Genomic DNA, 21,671 nt, shown 5'->3' with positions numbered 1-21,671 from the left:
CTGAGCACATAGTGGAATGTGGAAGTTGAGAGCTCGCGAGAGAAAGAAAGATCTCTACCAGCGCATTTCCAACTGAACAGACACATTCCAATGCAACGAGCGGCTGGCTAAGATGGCGACCGAGGCCAAGTTCAGCTCAGTTGGATTTGAGCTGAGCACTGAGAGAGTTCGACTACGGAGCGCTGCCAGCTAAACAGTTAACAATTGTTGGCGCTGCGCACGGTGAAAAAAGTATATAAGAAAAAAATACTTAAATAAATAAAATATCAAAAAAAAAAAAAAAGACTGTGCGCTTAAAATTCTAATTGAAATGTGGACGGCATAACCAATCAAATAAATGCGGTAGTAAAATTTTTTTCAACAAAAAAAAAATTTTATTTATTGGCAATGTGCAAGTGCATGCTAATGTGGTTTATTAGCCTGGCCGTGTGTGACAAATGAAATTCGCTAGTAGCGGCATTTGTTTTCTAATAAGAAACGATCACAAAAAATAAAAATAAATATATATTAAGTGAAGTGTGTGTATGTGCATATTTATGGAATATGCGCTGAGCTCTACAGCAACAACAACAAAAGCAACATTAGCCGCATTTAACTTAAAAATAACAACAATCACAGCCTGGTAAGCGCTTGAGATACAAATGTATCTTTTTTTTGTTTGTATAGATTTAGTAGTGCAATTGTGCCGCTTTTTTGTGACATGGGGTTAGTTGTCCATTCTTGGTTAGCTAATTAAAGTTTGTACAACTGGTATTAACTGTTAATTTTATTAAATACAAGACAACGGCGCAGCCAAGCGACCAACACTTGCCACGCACATAGATACAAATAATTTCATCGGTGTGTGTGTGTGTATGTGTGTGTGTGTGTATCTATAGTCGAGGCGTTGACGGGCGCACAATTTTGCTACTCCTGCTCCACGTTGTTGTTCGATTCTCTCGGTCGTCGCCATCGCAGGTCAAAGATCCCACAAGCAAGTTTTGTCTAGTTCTTTAGCTGGTTTTTGTTGTTGCTGCCTGTTGCCTGTTAGCCAAGCTCTATCGTTGCTTCCACCATTTCCACATAACTTCCACTTCTTGTTTCTACTTCCATTATGCTCAGAAAAGTTCTCTATAGCGAGCTTAGGGCGCGCTCTGTATCCAAAAGTCTGTTTCTATCTCTTTGTCAGTCTGTCTGTGTCTGTGTGTATCTTAGAGATACAAGTTTCTGTTGCTGTTGCTGTTTGTTTGTTTCGCTCGCTGAGCTCACCGAGTTCTTGGCTCATTATTTGTTTGCTCGGCCCACAGCGTCTTTGGCATTTCCTCTTTGTTCTTTGTGCTCTGACTGCATATTTGTATCTTGTATCTGCTTATTGACGTTTCCACCATATGCAGATACATTGAGTGCGGCTTTTATTACAGCCCATAACTTCTAAGTGCCTTCGTTTGTTTGTGGCTTTTACTTAACACTCAGACTTCATCTCCGACTCAGACTTTGACTTGAAGATTTCTCAGAATTTGCCAAAGCCGCTTGAGCAACTTTTACATTCATTTTTGCAATTTTTTCGAACACTTTCAAAAAAAAGTAAAAAAATTGAAGACGCACAAATTGGAGTCATCAGTTGTATCTGTATCTTCAACTTCACAGTAAATTCAATTTGATAAGCATTCAACTCGCTGTTAGCACAGTTCTCAGGCTTTTTGGCCATAAATCTCGAATGCAAATTTGCTAATGTTGCTGCTGTTGTTGTTCTACACCTAATTACACCATCATTTGTTGTGCCGTTAAACTGCCGTTCATTGAAGAAACCTTTTGCTATCAGTCCGAAAACATTTCTGGTTCTTGGTCATTTTGGTGACTTGTTGATTTGATTTTCTTTCCTCTGTTTTTCTGTAAATTAGTTAACTGTATTATTTAAGCTATTAACGGTGCTTCGGTAGCGCTAATGATTTGTTGTTTTCAACAAAATATCTCACAAGATCTTGGTAATTCAATTCGAACAAAGTCAGCATGCCAAACGAAAAACTTAAGAAACAAACTTCATTTCAAAAGCAAAAGACTCAAGACACAAACTTGTAGACGACAGCTTAAAGCTGGAATTGACTGTCAGCTATTGGTAGGAGAACATGACTCGGCGGGTGGCTGTTATTGGTAGTTGTTGTGCTAGCCCAAAGGTGTGGCTCTTGGCCAGAACTTGTTCTTGTGCTTATTTCTTAACTTATTGTTATTAATATTGCCTTTTTTCTACAAGTTTTTACTTACTAAAGTATTTTACTTTAGACCACAATGCATTGGGCCTGCATTATCGGGTAAAACGCAGCGTAGCTTCACGTCCAGAGTCATGATTCATTGCCTTTAATGGCCTATGAAGTCAGCAGCATCGTCATTAATCCGCTGATGACGCGCTCAGCGCATAGAATCATGTGAAAACTTAACGAGCCACTGCAAATGAAAAAGAAATTTTCATTTTCAACAACAACTAAACAACTCGCCTTGGGGTCAGGTGAAAATCTCAAATAATTTTACGGCCATTGATAAGTGCAAAGCAAGTTAATTTGGGTTTTATTGTAATTAAATTAACACATAAAAGAAACACAGACACACACAAAGAACAGCTGCATAATTAGATGAAGAAAGTATGACTTCGAGTACAAAGTATAAGATACAAGATACTGTCGGCTCTAGTGAGTTTGACGATCGTTAAAGCATCAGAGAACTTCATTTCACTTTAACACTGCGTGTCTGGGCCAGAGGCCTCCACGGTTGACATAGAATCAGAATGCCTATATTTTATATATATATAATATGTATGTAAGAGTATCTCATAGATACGTTTGCATCTATACACACACACGTACACACACACTCCAACGTGCTGAGCATAAATTGAACCATGGATTTATGTCACTCAGCTGACAAGACGTCGTGAGTTGGGCTTGATCTACAATAGCTCTGAATAACAACTAGGCACAGTGGTACATAATGACTAAACCGGAAATTACGTACAATAATACATCATATACTAATTATTGTGGCTTAGATTTAATTAGCAATTTATTGACAATAGAAATAAGATAAGAATACTTTTCTTTTATTTTAATTTTATATTGTTGTCCCCTTTAAAATAAATTAGCATAGAAAAAATGCAAGGTCTCTGTAAAATATTCAGAATACATTCAGAATACTTTATTCGAAGATGTTTCATTAATTCAGCAACACTGATGTAACAAAGCTGCAATCGTTTATCGACAGAGTTTATATGCATAGAGTATAATAAGCTTAATTGCACATCTAAGTCTTACAACAAATAATTGCTGTAATAATTGTCAATGTGTATTTATTGCATATTCGTATGATAAAACTAGAATTAATAAACACTTACAAAACATTTAGGCAATTATTTGATGATGTGCATTTAACTGTTGCTGTATTTAAGAGAATCATGCGGTATATCAACTTAAATTTGTATTTCAAAATTGTGTTTTTTTTTATTTTTAGCTGTAGCTAAGAGACTTGTTTACTTTTAAAGCTAAGCCGAATGTTATAATTGTAAAAGCATAGTTTTATTTTACATTTTTCAGTTTTGCAAATACTTTGGCACCACTGTGGGGCTGATGGCGCCAACTGGGCCCACTTCTGACTCTGGCTTTGGGCCTGGGTCTGAGACTGAGACTGTCTCAGTGTCTGGGTGGGTGCGTTAGCCGTCTGGAATATGTCCAACTTCAAGATAGCTTGTCTCTCGCATTTTTATGCGCATGTGAGGGCAAAAACAGGCAAAAAATAAATAGATTTTACTCGTATTTTATTTGTGATGGAATTTGTGTCAATTATCGTGGCACACGTGAGGCAAAGTTGGGTGTGGAGCTGTTGCTTTTATTTGAAAATGTATTTGAGCAGCATGCAAATTGTTGGCCCACTGTGCGTGTTGTTTTGGCGAATTTCACAAGCCTGTTGCAACATAGGAAAGTGTTTTTTTGCTAGCGTTAATTGCCTGTAAAGATGGTCGAAAACTGAAGCATGGCCAAAAACTCAAAAGCTTCACGCTGGCAATTAATAAAACTAAAAAAAACTGACCTTGCGGTTGAATTTTCCGACCGACAAAACTGAAGCACAAAGCTGAAAACTAAAATGCTTTGAAAATGAGCACCCGCAGAACAGAGAGAGAGAGAGAGAGAGGGCTATGCAGCCATGACGAGTATTTGTTGACGGCATGATATTAACTTGGCTTTTTGGGGTCACAGTTGTGAGTGAATTGACGATGTCAGCACAAATGAAGCTGGCGCATTCTTCGGCTCACAGTGTCGTTATTGTATTGTAGTTTTTGCAGCCACTGTGTCTGTGAGAGATTGCCTAATTTAATAACAATTGGTTAAGCAAATAAAACTGTGGCACAGTTATAGATACATAGATATTTAAGCTTTTAGCCAAGATGTTGTCGCTATAAAAAATTGTGACATTGTCATTTTATTGTTCACAAATATTCATAGTATTCAGAGATACAAAACTGCTTTAGCTTAAAGCCAAAGATGTTGCGGTTTTGTCGCCAATCATTTAATAAACTTGTCTTTATTGTTTGCAAATATTCACAGCATTCATTTTTAAAGCATTCGCAATCAGTTCATAATCAATTTACGAGTACGCAGCGCAAAAACTTTCACAAATTTGTGAATCTTTCGGCCTGTCCATCAAGCTGACTGACTGACTGACTAACTGACTGACTGTCGTTTATCTCAGCTGCTCTCAGCTGCTCTTGGCTGTATCTATGAGATACGAGTACGCTCGCAATTTGCATACTCGCTTGTCCGCTCCAAAATTCCAGAAGAAAATAACAAATGTGCTAAAAAACAAGTCGCTTTTGAAGTGCTCAATTAACACAGCTACATTTTGGCTTTCGATTTTGATTTTGTTTTTGATTTCTTTTGCCCGTGTATTTATCAAGAATTTAGTTTTTGCTGAGACAAGTTCAGCAAGCTTTGTTTTTTTTGTTTCACTCTCTGGAATGTTGTTGGCAAGACAAAGAGCTATAATCACTTTTATTAACTTGGGGTATTATAACTTTGTCACGAAATGTGTAAAGCTAAAAGTATATAAATATATATATATATATATATATATATAGACACGTACATGTGTCGTCTAATTTTCAGTTATTATTTTATTTTCTCAATTGTTTTCCTTAATATTTTATGACGATTATTTTATATAATTTTACAAAAAATCTATTGTAAAAATATGTTTTATTATTTTGAAATTTTCTATCTAGAGTCTCAAATCGTAACGCGGTATACAAAAATGCTTGAAATTTATGTAATTATTTTATTATGTCGAAGTTTTATTTTTTTTACTTTTTATTCAGTCTAATTTTTTACTTATTGATGTATGAAAATAATAACATTATCCTATTATAAATTTAAGAGTATTCAATATTCGTCATGCTACAATTAAATTTTTCTCTCTTGTTTTTCTTTAGCTGATGCTTTATGATTATTATCAATTTTGCATGGAGGGGGCATTACGATTAGTATTAGCCAGTTCCCAGCCACGCCCACGCCACATGTGGCATGCATACAGGTTGTTGTTGTTGTTATTATTAATTGCAAATTGCATTGGCGACCCACATTTTTGTACGATGCATTTATCATACGCCCCGTGTGCCCAAAAGAAATTTCACTTTCTCAGTGCGACAATCAGAGAGCAGCTTTTTTGATTTGGGTGGCAGCCAAGTTATGTACCTGTTGCCACTTACCTGTTGCCAGCTAACTGTTACCTGTTTCGTTGCCAGCGGCTAAAGGGAAACGGACATGGCCAAGGCTTATTTCGTGTGCTTTTCAGTTAACCCAATTGGCTTTTGCGTGGGAACTTATGATGCTGCCCTAGACAACCGCAAATGAAATTAAAGCTTTATGTCGGCTTGTTTGAAATACTGCCAAGATGTAAACGTATCAATGGCCCAAACCTATATTATATTATTAGTATAAATCTATACATTCTGATAGATAAAGGAATATCAGACTTTCAGTATATCTGCATCAAAGTTGGAATATTTTATTTTATCTCAAACTTCAAACTGTCATAACTTGGGCAAGACTTATCCGATTTCCTTGCGGAAAATCAATTTTATCAATATTTAATATCTTCTTTAGTTCTGTATCAAAATTGGAAAATGTAATTTTTTGTCCATCACTGTTCATTTTTCCCTTACCTGCCCATTGACAGCTTACCTAAATCTTCAAACTGTCATAACTTTGCCAAAACTTAACCGATTTTTTTGTGAAATGTAAATTCTATCATTATTTAACCTCTAATTTCATTCTGCATTAAAATTGTTCAATGTTATTTTTTGTCAATTTTGTCCATTGTACCTTGTTTATATAAAACGTCGACAAAGTTAGTTACTAATTTTTTAAGAAATTTTTTTCTTAGATCAAAAAATAAAAGTAATTTTCATTTAGTTTGTAGAGTCAACAATACATTTTTGTTTTTTGATTTAAACTTTAAGAATTATAAACGTAACGGTTGCTGGCTTAAAGTGAAGAGCAATTGTTATGGTCAAAGCACTTGGGCGCACGCTCCATTAAATCATATACCGAAATGTTGGCAACTTGTTCACTTGTGGCTAACTGCATTTTTGCATCAATGGTCATGTTGTCGGTCAGGCACACGCAACGGTTAACCACTTGTCAACTGGCCGCAAAATGCGGCACAAGCAACGGGAATGTGCCACAACTTGACCACTTGCAACGGGTTGTTGTCTGCTCTCCTCTCTCTTTCTCTTACTGTCTCTCTCTCTCTCTCTCTGTCTCTATTTTTCTCTTAGCTGTCATTTTACCCAGTCTAGTCACAATTTTCTAACACTCTCCTTGGTCGCTAACTCAATGCTTATTAGCTTAATCATTGGCAATAACCGTTTGCCAATTAATTGTCGTGGACCGTTGACAAAAGCCAACAATAATAGCAACAACACATCCGTTGTTGCATGCAACAGCTCATCATGCAAGAACTGGTTGCATATTCACATTGCCACATTGCCACATTAATCACTCTTATGATATAATTCTGGCCAAGCTGTAACTCTAACTGTGCCACATTTAAGCCCAATCTCAAACTCAATCTGTATCTGCATTTGTATCTGTATCTGCATTTCGGTCTAGTCTGGTCCGTTTCCTTAACTCGACAGCGGAACTTGCGTCTACAATTTTCTGGTTTTTATGTTGCAGCTGCAGCTGCCACATTCAACCACCTAACTGGCATTTTGGCAATTTTTTACGTGCCATATTCAGATTGTAGCTGATAGTTATATATGTATATTTTATTTAAATATGTGTTGTACATACATTTGGATTTTTTACATATTTTTATTTGTAGTTAATTTACATTTAAATTTTTTCAAGTAAAACTGCAAATAATTGCACAACAATTAAAATCAACCTTCATATTCCAACAGTGGGTAAAGTAGTTATTTCAATATCGGCTAAAGATACAATTTTGCTATCAGCTTTGAGGACTTTAAAGTTTGTTTTGTATCTCAATCACCTTAAAAGCAAAGCAAATGCTGCAAAAAACACATCACAATTTCCCACGCTTGAGATAATCGATAATTTATAGATAATTAAAAGGATTTCAAGCATAGTTTGTAAAATGAGTTTGTAAAATAATAAATTAAACATATAAATTAAACTGCTTCTATTTATCATTCTGTTTCTGCCTTTAAGGGTTAATATTTTGAAATATCTCGACAAATTCTTAACTGTCTGGTTCTGTGTCATACAAAGATTTTCACATACAAAGATACTTCAAACTTCAATTAGATAGACCAGGGATATTATGATGCACTCGTTGCACAGACTAAAAGTTGTTTTACTAAATTAACTTTCATTATACAAACTGCAATTGCTCTGAGGCCGAAGAGCTGTCTCTCAACTTTTTCGATTCGCTTTTTTGCCTTACGCACTTGCAGATACATTAACAAGTAGATACAGATACAGATTGAAATGGAGATTCAACGACCACGTTCACATTATGCTCACATAAATCAATGCTGATGCTGTACGCCGGCGTATCATTGCCCTCAATACTCGTATTCATGCATTCATTCATTCCCTCATTCAGTCCGCTGATCAGTTATTCATTCAGTTAACAAATCGGCTTACAAAATGCCGCCAAGTTTTTCTCCCTTTGGGCCAAGTCAGCCTATGTGGAGTACGTGTAGTTTTAGCCAGACTCTTGAATTGTAAAAAGTGTAAGAAAATAGGAGAAAGAGAGAAAGGAGAGGGAGGAAATGTGGGTATTAAAAACCTTTAGCTTGCCATAACTTCCACTTTCACTCGAATGGCCAAGTGCCTGGCTAAAATGCCTTACCAACCTTAGCAACAACAATGCAGCAAACAAACAATAATAATAACAAGAGCAAAAACAACAAGCAAATCAAAAGTGTGAAGCAAAAAACAACAAAAACCAAAACAATAATAGTAAAAGCAAAAAACAAATCAAACTAAACTGCGTTGAACTCTTTTGGCCATGAGTTGGTGAGGGAGGGAGCGAGAGGGAGGTAGGTAGATAATACCAAGTACTAGGGAAAATGATTTTAATTAAAACGAATTTAGCACGCAATTAAAAGTGTTGCCAGCTTAACAATAAACAAAAAGCGAAAAATATTTAATAATAGTTAATACATAATGCACATTGGCAAAAACAACAAGTAAGACGTATTCAGTTTGGCAGGTCGACAATTTTATACTCTTTAAATTGCTGAAGATTTTTAGAGAATTATACAATAAATGTAAAGTAACATTAAGTATGTTCTAAAAAAAAGTCTTTATTTAATCTAGTTTTAATTTGAAAGATACATAAAAGACATGAAATTGTTGTATACAAAATGTACAAAATTTGATTAATACATCTTAAGAGCAAAGAATTTTTTATTTTGAAACGAAATACATTTCTTAAAAAAATTATAGTACCCTCTGCAAAGGGTATTAAAAACATGCGGTAATCAAAAATAGTTTGTGATGCGTTTTCCCATCGCAAAAAAGGCAAAAGCCGCTTCACTTTCTGTTTTTCTATACTTTTTTTCTATTTGTGCTTTTATTTTGGGGTGTTTGGAACTGAAGTTTGGCTCTAATTATGTGGCAAGTTGCAAATAAAAAGTAACTGAAATCAGTTGCAGTTGCCACGTTCACTTTCGCCCAGCTGCCACTTTCGAGAACACTTGAGCTACGTAATCTCAGCTCCCACTTCCACTTAACACTCGCAAACCAACGGAAACTCATACGCCTCGTTGCACCACAGAGCCCAGACCAAAGGCAAGACGAGAAGAGGGGAGGGGAATGGCAAAAACCACAAACAAAATCAACATCAAATCAAACTGGCAACAGGTGCATTTCAATGCAGGCCAAAAAAAAAAACAGAAGTCGTTTGCATTACATAAGCACAAGGCAAACACAGATACAGATACAGACAGTCAGACAAATACTCACACTCATAGATACTTAGATACATTTGGGCGCCTCATTTAAATGCGTTTGTTTAGCATTGGCAATTAAAAACGCAGCTGCCGTGTCGAAATCTACTGCAATTTCAGCTTTGTTCTCCTCATCAGCGTTTTCCGAAAAGCTGAAAAACGAAAAAAAACCGACTTCATGTAATTGTCTTGAGTCTTAGATACTGTGTACACAATTAAATGCGTTTGTAAAGTAGATTTTGATATCTTACCAGAAAATTAAAATTATACATTAGGAATATATTCAATTTCAATCTTACCTTTAAGAACTGCCCTTTCTAAGCATCTGATATATTTACCGAGAATTATATAATTACATTTTAGTTGTCATATATTTCTTAAGCAAATTAAAAGTATAAATAATATAGGGTATTTCCTATTCGTTAGTTAGTTTGGTTTTTTGAAATTCTGACGCATTTCCGTTAAATTTTGAGGTTTCCATCCTATTCAATAAGCAGCATAACAAAACTTATAAAAAGATAATGACTAGAAAATACTCTATAATATTTCCATTATTTTATCTTTGTTGATACGTAAGATACTCAAGTCATATTAATAATATTAATTAACAATCAAGTCAAATAAGTATTATAGCGAATTTCTAGTCGTTCCTTTTGATCTTATAGCTTAACTTATTAACTGATGTATTTCCGTTTAATATTAAAAGACTTTAGATAATTTTTCTAGCACTTAATATTATAGGGTATTTGATACTCTGTACTTTGTTTATTTTACTGAGTTAACTTACATTGATTTTAATGAAATTGTACAATGTTAAATCCTACATATTAATAGCATATTATAGGGTAAGTTCTAGTCCTAACCTTCGCTTTTATGCTAGTTTGGTTCGATTCCAATAAATTTTTCAATAGTGCATCTTTATAAGACATATATACTATGTTAAATAAGTATTACAGGGAATTTTCATGTCGTAAGCATTGCATTTTTTATTTTAGCTTCAATATTTTAAGTTTTTAATGGAGGCAAATAATGAATATTCATATAACTTACAGAAGTATTACAGAGTATCTCAAAGTAACTACTCTAGACTAATTGTTGTCATGGGTATGTGCGTGTGTGTGTGTGCGTGTATGTTTCTACCTTTCATTAAGCTAATTCCCGCAAATTATGAGTAATAATAGCCACGCGGCCATTCAACATTCTTGACCCAGTTCAAGTTAAAATTAGCTTATGATTTTGGCACCACAACTCTAACTTATTCTCCCCTCTCTCACTCATTCTCATTGCTGTTGTCTCTGGTTTTTTTCACTGCCTTTACAGACCATGGAGCTAAGCAATTTTTCCAACAAGAAAATGTCACGCGAGGAGCGACGGTATTCAGTGCCTCATGGTCCAAATACTCCATTGCCACCAGCGGCATCCGAAGATCTTCATGCCTGGTCCATTTATAGGTGAGTACGGAAATACATATGGGCGTGCCCTTGATCAAAAGATGCATCCGGTGGAGACATCGATTACTGCACCTGTTCTATGATTTGGACGCTTGATTAACCCGCAATTCTGAAACGGAAGTTCAAATGCCATAACTTTAAATTGGACACGCCCACAAATTGACATGTTTATTTAACCGCAACAGGTTAATGCAATGCTCCCTCTCTCTATCTCTCTCTTTTTCTCTATCGCAGACAAAATCTAAACTCTGACTTCACCGATTCGGCGCTGGGCTCCTCAGACAAATCACCGCTGCCATATGGAAATTTCCAGCTACGCGACACAACAGTTCAATCAATCTTAAATCATCCGCGCTACGGACCCAAGTAAGTATAGATAACATAACTACAACCAAATCAATTGAATATACAGTCAAACATCGCTATAGGGAAGTTTTATCAGAACAGAAAATCACTTCTTTACAGAGAGTCACTTTTTGTTAAATCAATTTAAATTAATTGTTGAAAGAAATATTCATTCTATAAAAGTTCACTGTACCGCAGTTTGACTGTTTAAATTCACACATACGCATAAATATATCTATACGATTGAATCATTATTCATTATCATCATTTATTTGCACATCAAATCAACAGCATTCCTTAATGCTGACTAACGTATTATTTACTTAATAATTATTATTTTGATGCTAAAGAAAAGATTTACTTAGAAAACAGAGGGTATTTTCTTTAATTTTACTGAATTCATGAACATGTCGATTGAATTCACCCCCAATAAATTTTAGAAATATTTAAAAATGTTTTAAAAAAAGTTATCGATTAAACTGAGGTTAAAGCTGTTAGTATGAAGAATATACAAAATGCTTATCAAAATTCTATTCACTTCATTTTCACACTTTATTAATGCATTTGAAATTTTTCAATAAAAACACAGATGGTTTTCAAAGATTTTTCTAAGCTTATAAATAATAAAATAAGTTGTAATTAATAGAACCACTTGATTCAATCAATTTTCACCCAAAATGTTAAATAATATACAATAACATCGATACAAAAAATCTTTTCTTAGCTATCAGCGATCAGAGCTCACTTCTATAGCATATACTTTAAATTATGGTTAAGTGAAGAAGGAAGAAAGTGGATTAAGCTTGTCCTCAAATGAATAGAGAGAGGCAGATGATCAGAAAATAATTGACTTAAATCTAAACCAGTTGAATATAATTTTAAGATTCTTAGACTAAATCTCTCTTTCTCTCTCTCTCTCTCTCTCTCTTCGTATTTTTCTCCTCGCCTGTCTTTTTTAGATCCCCACTGGGCTCGAATATGTACACATATCTAAAGTTCGGACTGCCGCGCGTCTTTCCGCCCAATGCCGGCTCACAGCGGACACATCGGCCGGGTCCAGGACCTGGACCAGGTGCTGGAGGCTCCTCAGCGCTCGGCGGCGTGCGCGGGCGTGTGAATCGGGGCTTTAGGGACAGCTCGGGTGCGCCGGCGGGTGCGGGATCAAGTGGATACGACAGCAGCGACAATGAGACGACGCGCAGTCGAGTGCCGCCGAATCTGCGAAAGTATCGCAGTGAGTCGGATTTCCGTGCCATCACCGGCATGGGCATGGCCATGGCCCATTCCCGGCCAGAGTCGCGGGCGCAGGGGGGCGTGCCGTCGGCGGCGCTGCGACAGGCGAACAGTCGGGCGAGCATCGCCGTGGGACAGCACCATCATCATCTCCAGCAACAGCAGCAGCAGCAGCAACAACAACAATACATGACCAATGGAAAGCATTATGGACATCGATCGCATAGCGAGGCGGATCTGCTGGGAGCTGGCATGGTGGGAGATGGAGGATTGGGCTATGACTATGGGGAATCTCGCATATATGGCAGCACGCGACATGTCCAGCAATCTTATGGACGCAAGCAATCGAGCATGGGATTGATCTATCCGAATATTCAAGTCCACTGCCTGGACGTGAGTCCATCCTTGCATGGCGTTTCCCTGCAGGCGAAGGCGGGAGATCTGTTCGCCATCATGGCAACGTCACAGCGCGAGGGCAGCGCCCTGGCTGAGTGTCTGGCGGGTCTGCGGGAGCGACTGGGCGGCGAGATACTCATCAATGGTCAGCAGGTGAATCGTCGTGGTTTGCGGGAGCTGTGCAGCTATGTGCCTGCGTTGGAGGTATCCTCTCTGGATCCCAGGATGAGCGTGCAGTGCACCTTGAATTTCCATGCCGCATTGCGTGGTCCCTTGGATCGCAGTGATCTTAAGGAGCGCATGGATGTCTTAATCGAGGATCTGGGCTTGAATACGGTGCGTGCTTCGAATGTCTCCACACTGACGCACTCGGAGAAACAACGTCTGAGCGTCGCGTGCCAATTGTTGGCGCAGTCATCGCTCCTCATCCTGGATCAGGTCACCAGCAATATGGACATCTTCGATACGTTCTTTCTGGTCGAGTATCTGAGACAATGGTGCAGTGGTGGACGCATTGTCATCATGACTCTGCAGCCGCCCACCTTTGAGATACTCTCCATGTGCTCCGGCGTACTGTTGCTCTCCGGCGGACGCACCGTCTTCTCCGGCAGTCGGGCCGATCTGCCACGCCACATGGGCGATCTGGGTTATCCTTGTCCGCCATTCAAGAACCCAGCAGACTATTATCGTAAGTACACATAGAGATTGACCGAGAATGACCTAAAATTAAGGAGTCTTATTTTAAGTAAAAACAAAAAATTTATCATACCAAAGAAAAATTTTAAAATGTTTTTATCTGGGTTTCAAATTTATATATAAGAGTGTTAGAATATAATTGTAACCTTTTGGAACTTGAATGTGTTTTTGGCATTCGACTCTTACCTCGCCTAAAAGATTTTTATCTAATAATTAAAATACTTGACTTTTTCGTTCTATTTAAAGGATCTTTCTAATAAAAATAATTAATTTTCTATACTCTAATTCCTAGTTGATCTGGTCACCTTGGACGATCTGTCGGCAGCTGCAATGCTGGAGTCTTCTGCTCGCATTGAATCTCTGGCCAATGCCTGGGATCAATTCAATTCGGAGCCGCCGCTCGCTGCGCCGCCCGCCTCGTTGCCCAACTTTACCCTGAAAGCGGGTTTCTTTGGCCAGGCCAAGGCGCTGATCAAACGCTTTGCCGGTTACAAGCAACCAGGATCATTGCTTACCTGGATCAGCAAATTAATTGCCGCTGCTGTGCTGTCCTTGTGTATTGGCTGCATCTTCTGGGATGTGCCTGCTTCGGATCCACAGCTCTCTTACAACGATCGCTTTGGCTATCATCATTGCGTCATGGTGTTGGCCTATTGGCCTCTGGTCATGCTGACCATTCGGGATACCCAGGAGGATCGCCGTCATGCCGAGCGAGACATACGACTTGGTCTCTACTCGCGCAGTCTGTACATTATTGTGCAGGTGAGTGAAACATTTGGTAAACACTTAAAGTAGCTTTATAAATGGAGTCTATTCCTTGCAGAGCTTATTGGGCCTCTTTCCGAGCCTGTGCATCTGGCTGGCGTATCTGCTGCCGGCTCACAGCATGGCGGGTCTTTACACCTACTCGAATAGCAGCGACACGGGCATTTACTTGTACATGGGTAAGTGATCCCAAGTTACTCCTTCAGCCAATAGTCCTTTATCTTCGTTACCCCACAATGTTTCTCCTGTACCTTTTTCATCGTCAACCCTTTCTTTCTCATAAGAATCCAATACTTTCTTCCACTCCTTCGTCACTTCCTTCTCCAGCACATTCTCCTAAACTGTCTCATTCTTCACTTTCTCCGTCTACACCTCTCCTTCAAAATATATTTCCAAATTCGAGATATTCCCTTCCCAACTATCACCTCCTTATTCATGCTAATCTCGTATTATCTCTCTTCTACAGTTTATCCTAAACTATCTTTTCTTTCATTTTCTCCTTCTACAACTCTTCCTCAACAACTCTCGCTGTCAACCTTTTGCTTACTTATCTTTCCTCTTTCTACATATTCCCTTCTCCTCCAACACCTCCTTAATCATACTAATCTAGTGTCATTTCTCGTCTCCAGGTCACATGCTGCTCTATCTGACTGTTATCCAAACCTTGGCCCTGTTCTGCGCCCATCTCCTGCCCTGCAAGGCATCGGCCAGCCTTGTGAATGGTCTGATCAGCCTGGCATTGGCCACAGTCGGCGGTTATCTGGTGCATCCACGTCATCTGTCCAAGTTCTGGTCTTGGCTGCAGTTGGTCTCCCCACAACGTTGGTTGCTGCCCGTTCTGGTGCAGGATGAATACAGTGCCGAAACCTTGGCCAATTCAGCGGGTTTGCAGCTGTGTCGCAATAAACAGGTGAGTCTACTGACTGAAGAGGCAATCTGCACTTGAACTAACTCGTTAATCCTCTCGCGACAGGTGCAACATCAGGAGATCATTGTGCAACAGCCGTGTCCGCCACCAAATGGCTCCCAAGTGCTGTCCGACTTCCAATTGCTGCCGACACAACATGTGCTCGATCCGTCGGCCAGTTATGATCAGACCACATCTGTGGCCTTGGTCCTGGCCTCCGTGGTGCTCTTCTGTCTGACCTTCATCATCTTTGTGTGCAATTGCCGCGGCGCATGTCGCAAGCGACGCAGCCGACGCTATTAGACAACAACATTATGTTGCAACATCTTCCAACATTGTACATTAGTTAGCAACTAAATCCTTCTTAATAAATATTAGAAATTAATCGAGGCAGCGAATCGTTTAACTAACTTAAAAAAACTGTGTCTTTTATTTACTGTTTGTAAGGAATGCTATGCAGATTCTATTCATTTGATTAAAGTATTTGATTTAATGATGGAACAGACGCAGATTGGTGTGTGCCATGATGATGCCGTGCTCATCACAGGCCGCAATGACGCCCGCATCGTTTGTGGATCCAGCTGGACTGGCAATGTACGAGACGCCGCTCTGAAAACGTAAAAAAGAAAAAATTAATAAAAAATATAATAAAAACAGGTTTTTTTTAATGTAAATTAAACTCATTTTTCTATTTTTAATTAATTCTAAAATAAAATCATACTTTCTTTGTTTCAGGGAATCAAACCGAAACAAATATATGTTACAGTTTCGGTTCGGGTACGTCCCGAAATAATTATTTCGGTAAAAGGTTCTATTTCGGTTATTTTCTTTCGGTTCCGGTATCAGAACCGGTTATCAACGGTACAACAAATCAATTTTGAAACATTTTAAAATGTTAAGATATCGCTTTATAATAATTTTGACATCAAATAAAATAGCTAGACCTAGAGCAAACAAAATTTTTATATCACGAATTTAAAAATTGTTGAATGCAGAATGAATTTAGAGGCCAAATTATGATCAAAATGACATTCCGTTTGAAAAGCGGTTCAGTTTTGATCAAGCTATGACAGTTTGAAGATGGACACACTTCGGATTTAACCACTTTACAAGTCAACATTTTTATCCAATTCTTCATGATTTTTTACAAAAAAATGAAAGGTCTCAGAATCAAGTTTAAAGTGTTACTTTATACTAATTACGATATAAGGAATTGATTAAAAGTGAAAGTTTGAAATTAAAAATTTTGAACTTTCAAAATTTCAAAGGGGGGACCCTTAGCATCGAAATCGAATCTTGGTCGTAAATTATTAAATTTTCTAAATGAACAAAATTTGAGTGCAGAATGAATTTAGAGTCCAAATCATGATCAAAATGGCATTCCGTTTGAAAATCTATTTAGTTTTGATCAAGTTGTGACAGTTGGAAGTTGGTAAACTCTTTGACCTAGCAACTTTACCACAACCGTACCGGTACAAACGTTTCGGTATTCGTTTCTTGACCGAGAATTTTCATTAGGTTACGGTTTCAGTTCCGCTGCAGTAAGGAATACTTACCAATCTAGCGCGATCAATGTTGTCGCGGAAGGGGAAGAAGGCATCTGAGCCGAGAGCGACGCCATTCAATTGCTTGAGCCAGTCGAGTTTCTGCTGCGTTGTCAGCTGCTCCGGCGCCTTATCGAACCTGCAAATAAGCAAGTCACAGCTGGGATTAGTCTATTCCAAATATAATCTCCATTTACCAGACTCACATGCTCTGGAACTGTGTGATGGGCATGTCCTTGCCAACGGTGCCATTCACATAATTGTCAATGGCATTGGAAATCTCGGCACGCTTTACGCCCGCCTTGAACTTCATGCCTGCCACATTGGGATGCTGGCGAAGCCACCAATTGTCAGCCTTCTCGCCGGCCAAACGTGTGCAATGGATGCGCGATTGTTGGCCAGCGCCAATGCCAATCACCTGGCCATCTCGGGCATAGCAAACGGAGTTGCTCTGCGTATACTTGAGGGCAATTGTGGCCACAATGAGATCACGCACTGCAGCCTCGGGCATTGGAGTACGCTTGCTGACCACATTGGAGAACAAACTGGCATCGATGACGGCATCATTACGTTTCTGCTCCAAAGTCAAGCCAAAGATGGTCTTACGCTCCACAGCACTGGGTTCGTAGTTGGGATCCATCTAAAAAAAAGGAATACATCAGTTTGGAAACTTTTTGTATGAAGCGAAAATCCTCTATAAGAAAAAAGTAATTTTTGATATTGTAACTTTTAAATAAAAATTACAAAAAGTTTTTTTCTAAGTAAAATCTGCAAAAAATTATTATTAAAGTTTAAATTACATTTTTAATTCAAAGTGAAATTTTATTTACGTCCATTTTTTAAATAAGTAATATACTGTATTAATATATTTTTTGCGATTCTTGAATTAAAATTAAAAATAAGTAGTAATTCCAAATTCTTCTTCTCTTATTATTATATTTTTTTTTATTCCCTGCTATAAATCAAAATACTTGCTCACCTGTAAAATGCAATAGCTGCCATTTTTCTTCTTCTTGAGAATCTCCAAGGCCTCGGGCTCGTAACCAGCGGCAATTATGCCATCGGAGACCTCACGGGAGATGATTCTCGCTGTGAGCACATCGCAGACATCGGAAAGTGCCACAAAGTCACCAAAGGAGCTCATTCTGTCGGCGCCACGAGCTCGGGCATAAGCCGTGGCCATTGGCGTCAGTTGCTCATACAAATCATCGACCATGCAGAGCTTTGCCTGCTCCGGACTGAGTGGCACACCCACAGCAGCGCCAGCTGGCGACACATGCTTGAAACTCGTTGCCGCCGGCAACTTGAGAGCTTGCTTCAGTTCCCTGACTAATTGCCAGCCATTGAGGGCATCGCACAGATTTATGAATCCCGGCGAAGCATTCAACACACGCAAAGGCAACTGAGCCAACTGTGTGTAGAGTTGCGCCGGCTTCTGGTGAGGATTCATGCCATAGCGTAAAGTCAACTGGGAAGAGCCAGCTCCATATTGCTTTCTAAAGTAATCGGAGATGGCTTCATCATAGCTGGCCGTGTGGGTGAAAGCCTTCAGAGCCAACGCCTGGCGAGTCTCCGGTGTGGTGTCCCCCTTGGCAGCGATCTCGGCCAGCACGCGGGCATAATCGACGGCCTCACAGATGACCGTGACACGTTGATGATTCTTGGCCGCAGCACGCAACAATGTGACGCCTCCAATATCGATATTCTCCACAGCATCGGCGACTGTGACATCCGGTTTGGCAATTGTGCTGGCAAATGGATACAGATTGCAGACAACGAGTTGGATAAGATCATAATGTTGTTGCTTCATGTCCGCCAGATCGCTGTTTGTAGTGCGCGATAAGATGCCCGCATGGACAGCCGGATGAAGTGTCTTCACACGTCCGCCCAGCATCTCTGGGGCACCCGTAATGTCAGAGACATCCTTGACGACGAGACCAGCTCCACGTAGGGATGTGGCTGTGCCGCCGCTGGCCACCAGCTCAAAGCCCAAGGCGGACAGATTCTTGCCCAGCTCCAGCAAACCCGTCTTGTCCGAGACACTCAAAAGTGCTGAGGAAAAAGAGAGAGACATAGAATGAGTTCAAACTCGACTTAGCTTTAAAATCACCTCTAGATCATCTAGTAGGAAATTTGTCCTTTTAATTATAAATTTTTTTTTAAATGACGTTCTAGTTTTTTTCTTATACTTTTTTAGTATTATTTGTCTTTTAGGTTTTTATATTTTACAATATAAGGTTTCCATGCTCTTTTCTTTGAATTAATTTTTATAAGTATGTGAATTTTTTTTAGTTTGAAGTATCTATTTTATTTGCCTAGCACTTTTCTATTTTCCAATTATAATATAAAAACAAAAGAACTTGTTTATAAATGAATTTTTCATTTAATATTAGCTGTAAGATCTGATAACGCTATTTACCTCATTGAACTTTGAGTCGGAAAAATTGCATAAATATTCTTAATACTTACAATTCGAAATCCTAATCAGATAATACGTATATTATTATTCGTTTAGCTTTTATTTTGTTATACATAATTAATAAAAAAAATATCTAATGTGCCCTTACCTATTTTCTTGCTTGCCATCGTTTCAAATCCTTTGCGTCTGCTTCACTCGGCAACTGAACTGCAAATGAAAGATGCAAAAATGTCAGTTGACAGACGTGGGCATCGGAACTGCACAAAAACATGTTTTCGCTTTTTGCCTAGGCAACAGCCTCTGTGGGCTGCGGTTTTAACTGATAATTCGACCCGCTTTTCGCTTCCCGGGGTAAAAGGGGATCAACTGATTCGCTTGCATCAGCAAAAGTAACAGAAACAAAAAAAACAACATAAAGAAAATACAAAAACAAAGTCAATTTCTCAGGTTTTGTAGACGTAAATAGATTATATTTATTACTCAAGTGTCGTCGCCTTTACAGCTGCTATCAGCTTCGATTGGGGTCTGAATTTGAGATTGATGTGCCCTCGTCTTCTGCTCCATCTGCTCCTCTATCTTCAGGGCTTTGAATCTGAGTTGCAACCGTCTCAGTTCCCGTCTCCGTCTTCGTTGCTGTCTTCAGTTCCATCTTCACTCTCTTCTCCCCTTCTGATGCCTCTCTTTCCTTGCGTCTCTTTGATTCCCTGCGTCGCTTGTGCTTATTTGACTTCAAATGCAATTCCCACTGATATTCGCCTATGAAATGACGCTCACAAATGCCACAAAAGTTGCTCGTCTCCTCATTTAGACCGGCGCCAGGATGTATACGCTTTGGCATGGGCGCAATCTCAGTAATCTCGTCCAGTCGATAGCTCTCAATAATGCTTTCAGCCTTTTTGTATACGCAATCTTGCCAGGAATTCACATCGCTCGTGTCCAACTCATAGAGATCGGGCACTTGACGATCTTTGCTGGCCAGAAAGCGATTGTTGATCCACTTGAGCTGCTTCTTGGAGTAGCGACGCGTCACCAGCTTGAGTTCATCACAGCAGCTGCTAAGCAATTGAAGACTTTCCGCAAGTTCTCCTTCCATAGTCAGGAGTTGTTGCTTGGTGGGCAACTGATATTGATGAGTTTGAAGATACTCCTGTAAGCTGTCATCCTGCTCTTGTTTGTATTTTAGCAAATACGGCACAAACTCCTTGTAGCCAATGGTTTGGAGCACACCTTTGGTATACGCCTGCACTGTGACATCCGCGTAGCTGTTGTGGAACTGTCGCAGCTCCTTAAGCAGACCCTGTTGCAACATGCCATCCACACGTCCATCCAGACGATTATTCAACACATCCTGCTGACAACGCAGCCAGAGGAGAATCGTATGTGGATAACGTAGTGGACCGCCAAGACGATTGCCACCTGGCTGCTGACGTTGCTCCATTAACTTGGCTGTCAAGGTCTGCCCGGTGCTTTGGAATACTTCAATGGCACGCTCGATCTTGCGACGATTGTTGGGATGAATTCGATTGGCGCTGCTGGCGTCGATGCTGCTCAGATGTTGATGCAGCTCCAATGTTGTCATGTCGAACATTTGCTCAGTTGTCAACTGTTGATCAGCTACTCCCATTATCTGCTGCTCCTGGGTATTCACCAGTATGTCCCACAGCAGGGATTCAATGTAGTAATTCGTGCCGCCAACCACAATTGGCGGTTTCGACTTGGCCAACAGCTGTTCAATTATTGGCAATGCTGCATTGCGAAAATGTGTCACTGTAAAGGGCTCCGCTGGCGTTGCCACATCCAACAGATGATGCTTGGCCCTTAACTGTTCCTCCTTTGTTGCCTTCGCTGTCGCTATGTCCAGATTTGTATAGACTTGCATGGAATCTGCACTAATTATTTCGCCGCCAAAGCGTTCAGCAAGTTGAAGCGATAGTTTCGTCTTTCCAGTGCCCGTTGAGCCTAGTATGACTATTAGCGGCACTTTGCGTAACATTTTCAACCTTTATTTAATTAAATTCAATTTAAATCAAGCTGCGAATGTTTTCCTGTCCTCTCACAAATTCAAGCGAGTGCGACAGAGACAGAAGCAGCGTTTGCTCTCACGTTTGCAACACGTGCTGCGTGCGCATGAACTACCTGTTGCTTCGATTAAACAGAGTCCGCTCAATAATTTCATTGAAAGCAATGGAAGACACACATAATACACACTTAAATAAATTATAAACCAACTCTTATAGCCTTTACGTTTGTATTTAACTTACAATAAAAATACCCGCAATGTTCAGAGTTCCGGTACTATCGATAACGCTGCACTTCTGCTATCGATTACTTAAATCTGAACTGCCACTATCGTTTAACAGTACTATGTTATCATTGCGGCATTTTTAACATAAATTTTAACATTATTCAAATTGGCAATTTGTAAATTTTTTCTTTAAAATTTAAACCACAACTAATTAAGCACCTTGTATTTGTA

The 21,671-nt window shown here is 39.2% G+C and overlaps 3 protein-coding genes across 3 annotated transcripts; 1 reads left to right on the top strand and 2 right to left on the bottom strand.

Annotated features, from left to right (window-relative positions):
* The first annotated feature begins 119 nt into the window (after positions 1–119).
* LOC117792893 (ATP-binding cassette sub-family G member 8) lies at positions 120–15,652 on the top strand. The gene is made up of 8 exons (XM_034633201.1): positions 120–622; positions 10,760–10,890; positions 11,125–11,256; positions 12,195–13,552; positions 13,853–14,322; positions 14,384–14,504; positions 14,955–15,235; positions 15,299–15,652. The coding sequence occupies exons 2-8, from the start codon at positions 10,763–10,765 to the stop codon at positions 15,533–15,535; spliced, it is 2,727 nt and encodes a 908-aa protein (XP_034489092.1). The 5' UTR covers positions 120–622; positions 10,760–10,762; the 3' UTR covers positions 15,536–15,652.
* LOC117792894 (bifunctional purine biosynthesis protein PURH) lies at positions 15,634–19,397 on the bottom strand. Its single transcript, XM_034633203.1, has 5 exons — positions 19,344–19,397; positions 17,756–18,828; positions 16,983–17,416; positions 16,789–16,915; positions 15,634–15,841 (listed from the first exon to the last, which is right to left on the bottom strand). The coding sequence occupies exons 1-5, from the start codon at positions 19,360–19,362 to the stop codon at positions 15,722–15,724; spliced, it is 1,773 nt and encodes a 590-aa protein (XP_034489094.1). The 5' UTR covers positions 19,363–19,397; the 3' UTR covers positions 15,634–15,721.
* A 241-nt stretch (positions 19,398–19,638) lies between these two features.
* On the bottom strand, positions 19,639–21,322 carry LOC117792895 (tRNA dimethylallyltransferase). Its single transcript, XM_034633204.1, has one exon. The coding sequence runs from the start codon at positions 21,186–21,188 to the stop codon at positions 19,704–19,706; it is 1,485 nt and encodes a 494-aa protein (XP_034489095.1). The 5' UTR covers positions 21,189–21,322; the 3' UTR covers positions 19,639–19,703.
* Between the last annotated feature and the right edge of the window lie 349 nt (positions 21,323–21,671).

The sequence above is a fragment of the Drosophila innubila genome, assembly GCF_004354385.1.
Source record: "Drosophila innubila isolate TH190305 chromosome 3R unlocalized genomic scaffold, UK_Dinn_1.0 2_E_3R, whole genome shotgun sequence".
In the NCBI taxonomy this organism is placed as follows: Eukaryota; Metazoa; Arthropoda; class Insecta; order Diptera; family Drosophilidae; genus Drosophila; species Drosophila innubila.
Note: the sequence above shows the minus strand (reverse complement) of the source record. Positions and strands in the feature narration are given on the sequence as shown.

Bases quoted from the DNA above. Each gene is read 5' to 3' on its own strand.
- LOC117792894 (XM_034633203.1), bottom strand. The intron at 17,417-17,755 runs GTGAGCAAGTAT...CCTTTTTTTTAG, and splicing joins GCAGCTATTGCATTTTACAG to ATGGATCCCAACTACGAACC. The intron at 16,916-16,982 runs GTGAGTCTGGTA...GCTTATTTGCAG, and splicing joins ATCACACAGTTCCAGAGCAT to GTTCGATAAGGCGCCGGAGC.
- LOC117792895 (XM_034633204.1), bottom strand. From the start codon at position 21,188: ATGTTACGCAAAGTGCCGCTAATAGTCATACTAGGCTCAACGGGCACT.
- LOC117792893 (XM_034633201.1), top strand. From the start codon at position 10,763: ATGGAGCTAAGCAATTTTTCCAACAAGAAAATGTCACGCGAGGAGCGA. The intron at 14,323-14,383 runs GTGAGTGAAACA...TATTCCTTGCAG, and splicing joins GTCTGTACATTATTGTGCAG to AGCTTATTGGGCCTCTTTCC. The intron at 15,236-15,298 runs GTGAGTCTACTG...CTCTCGCGACAG, and splicing joins AGCTGTGTCGCAATAAACAG to GTGCAACATCAGGAGATCAT.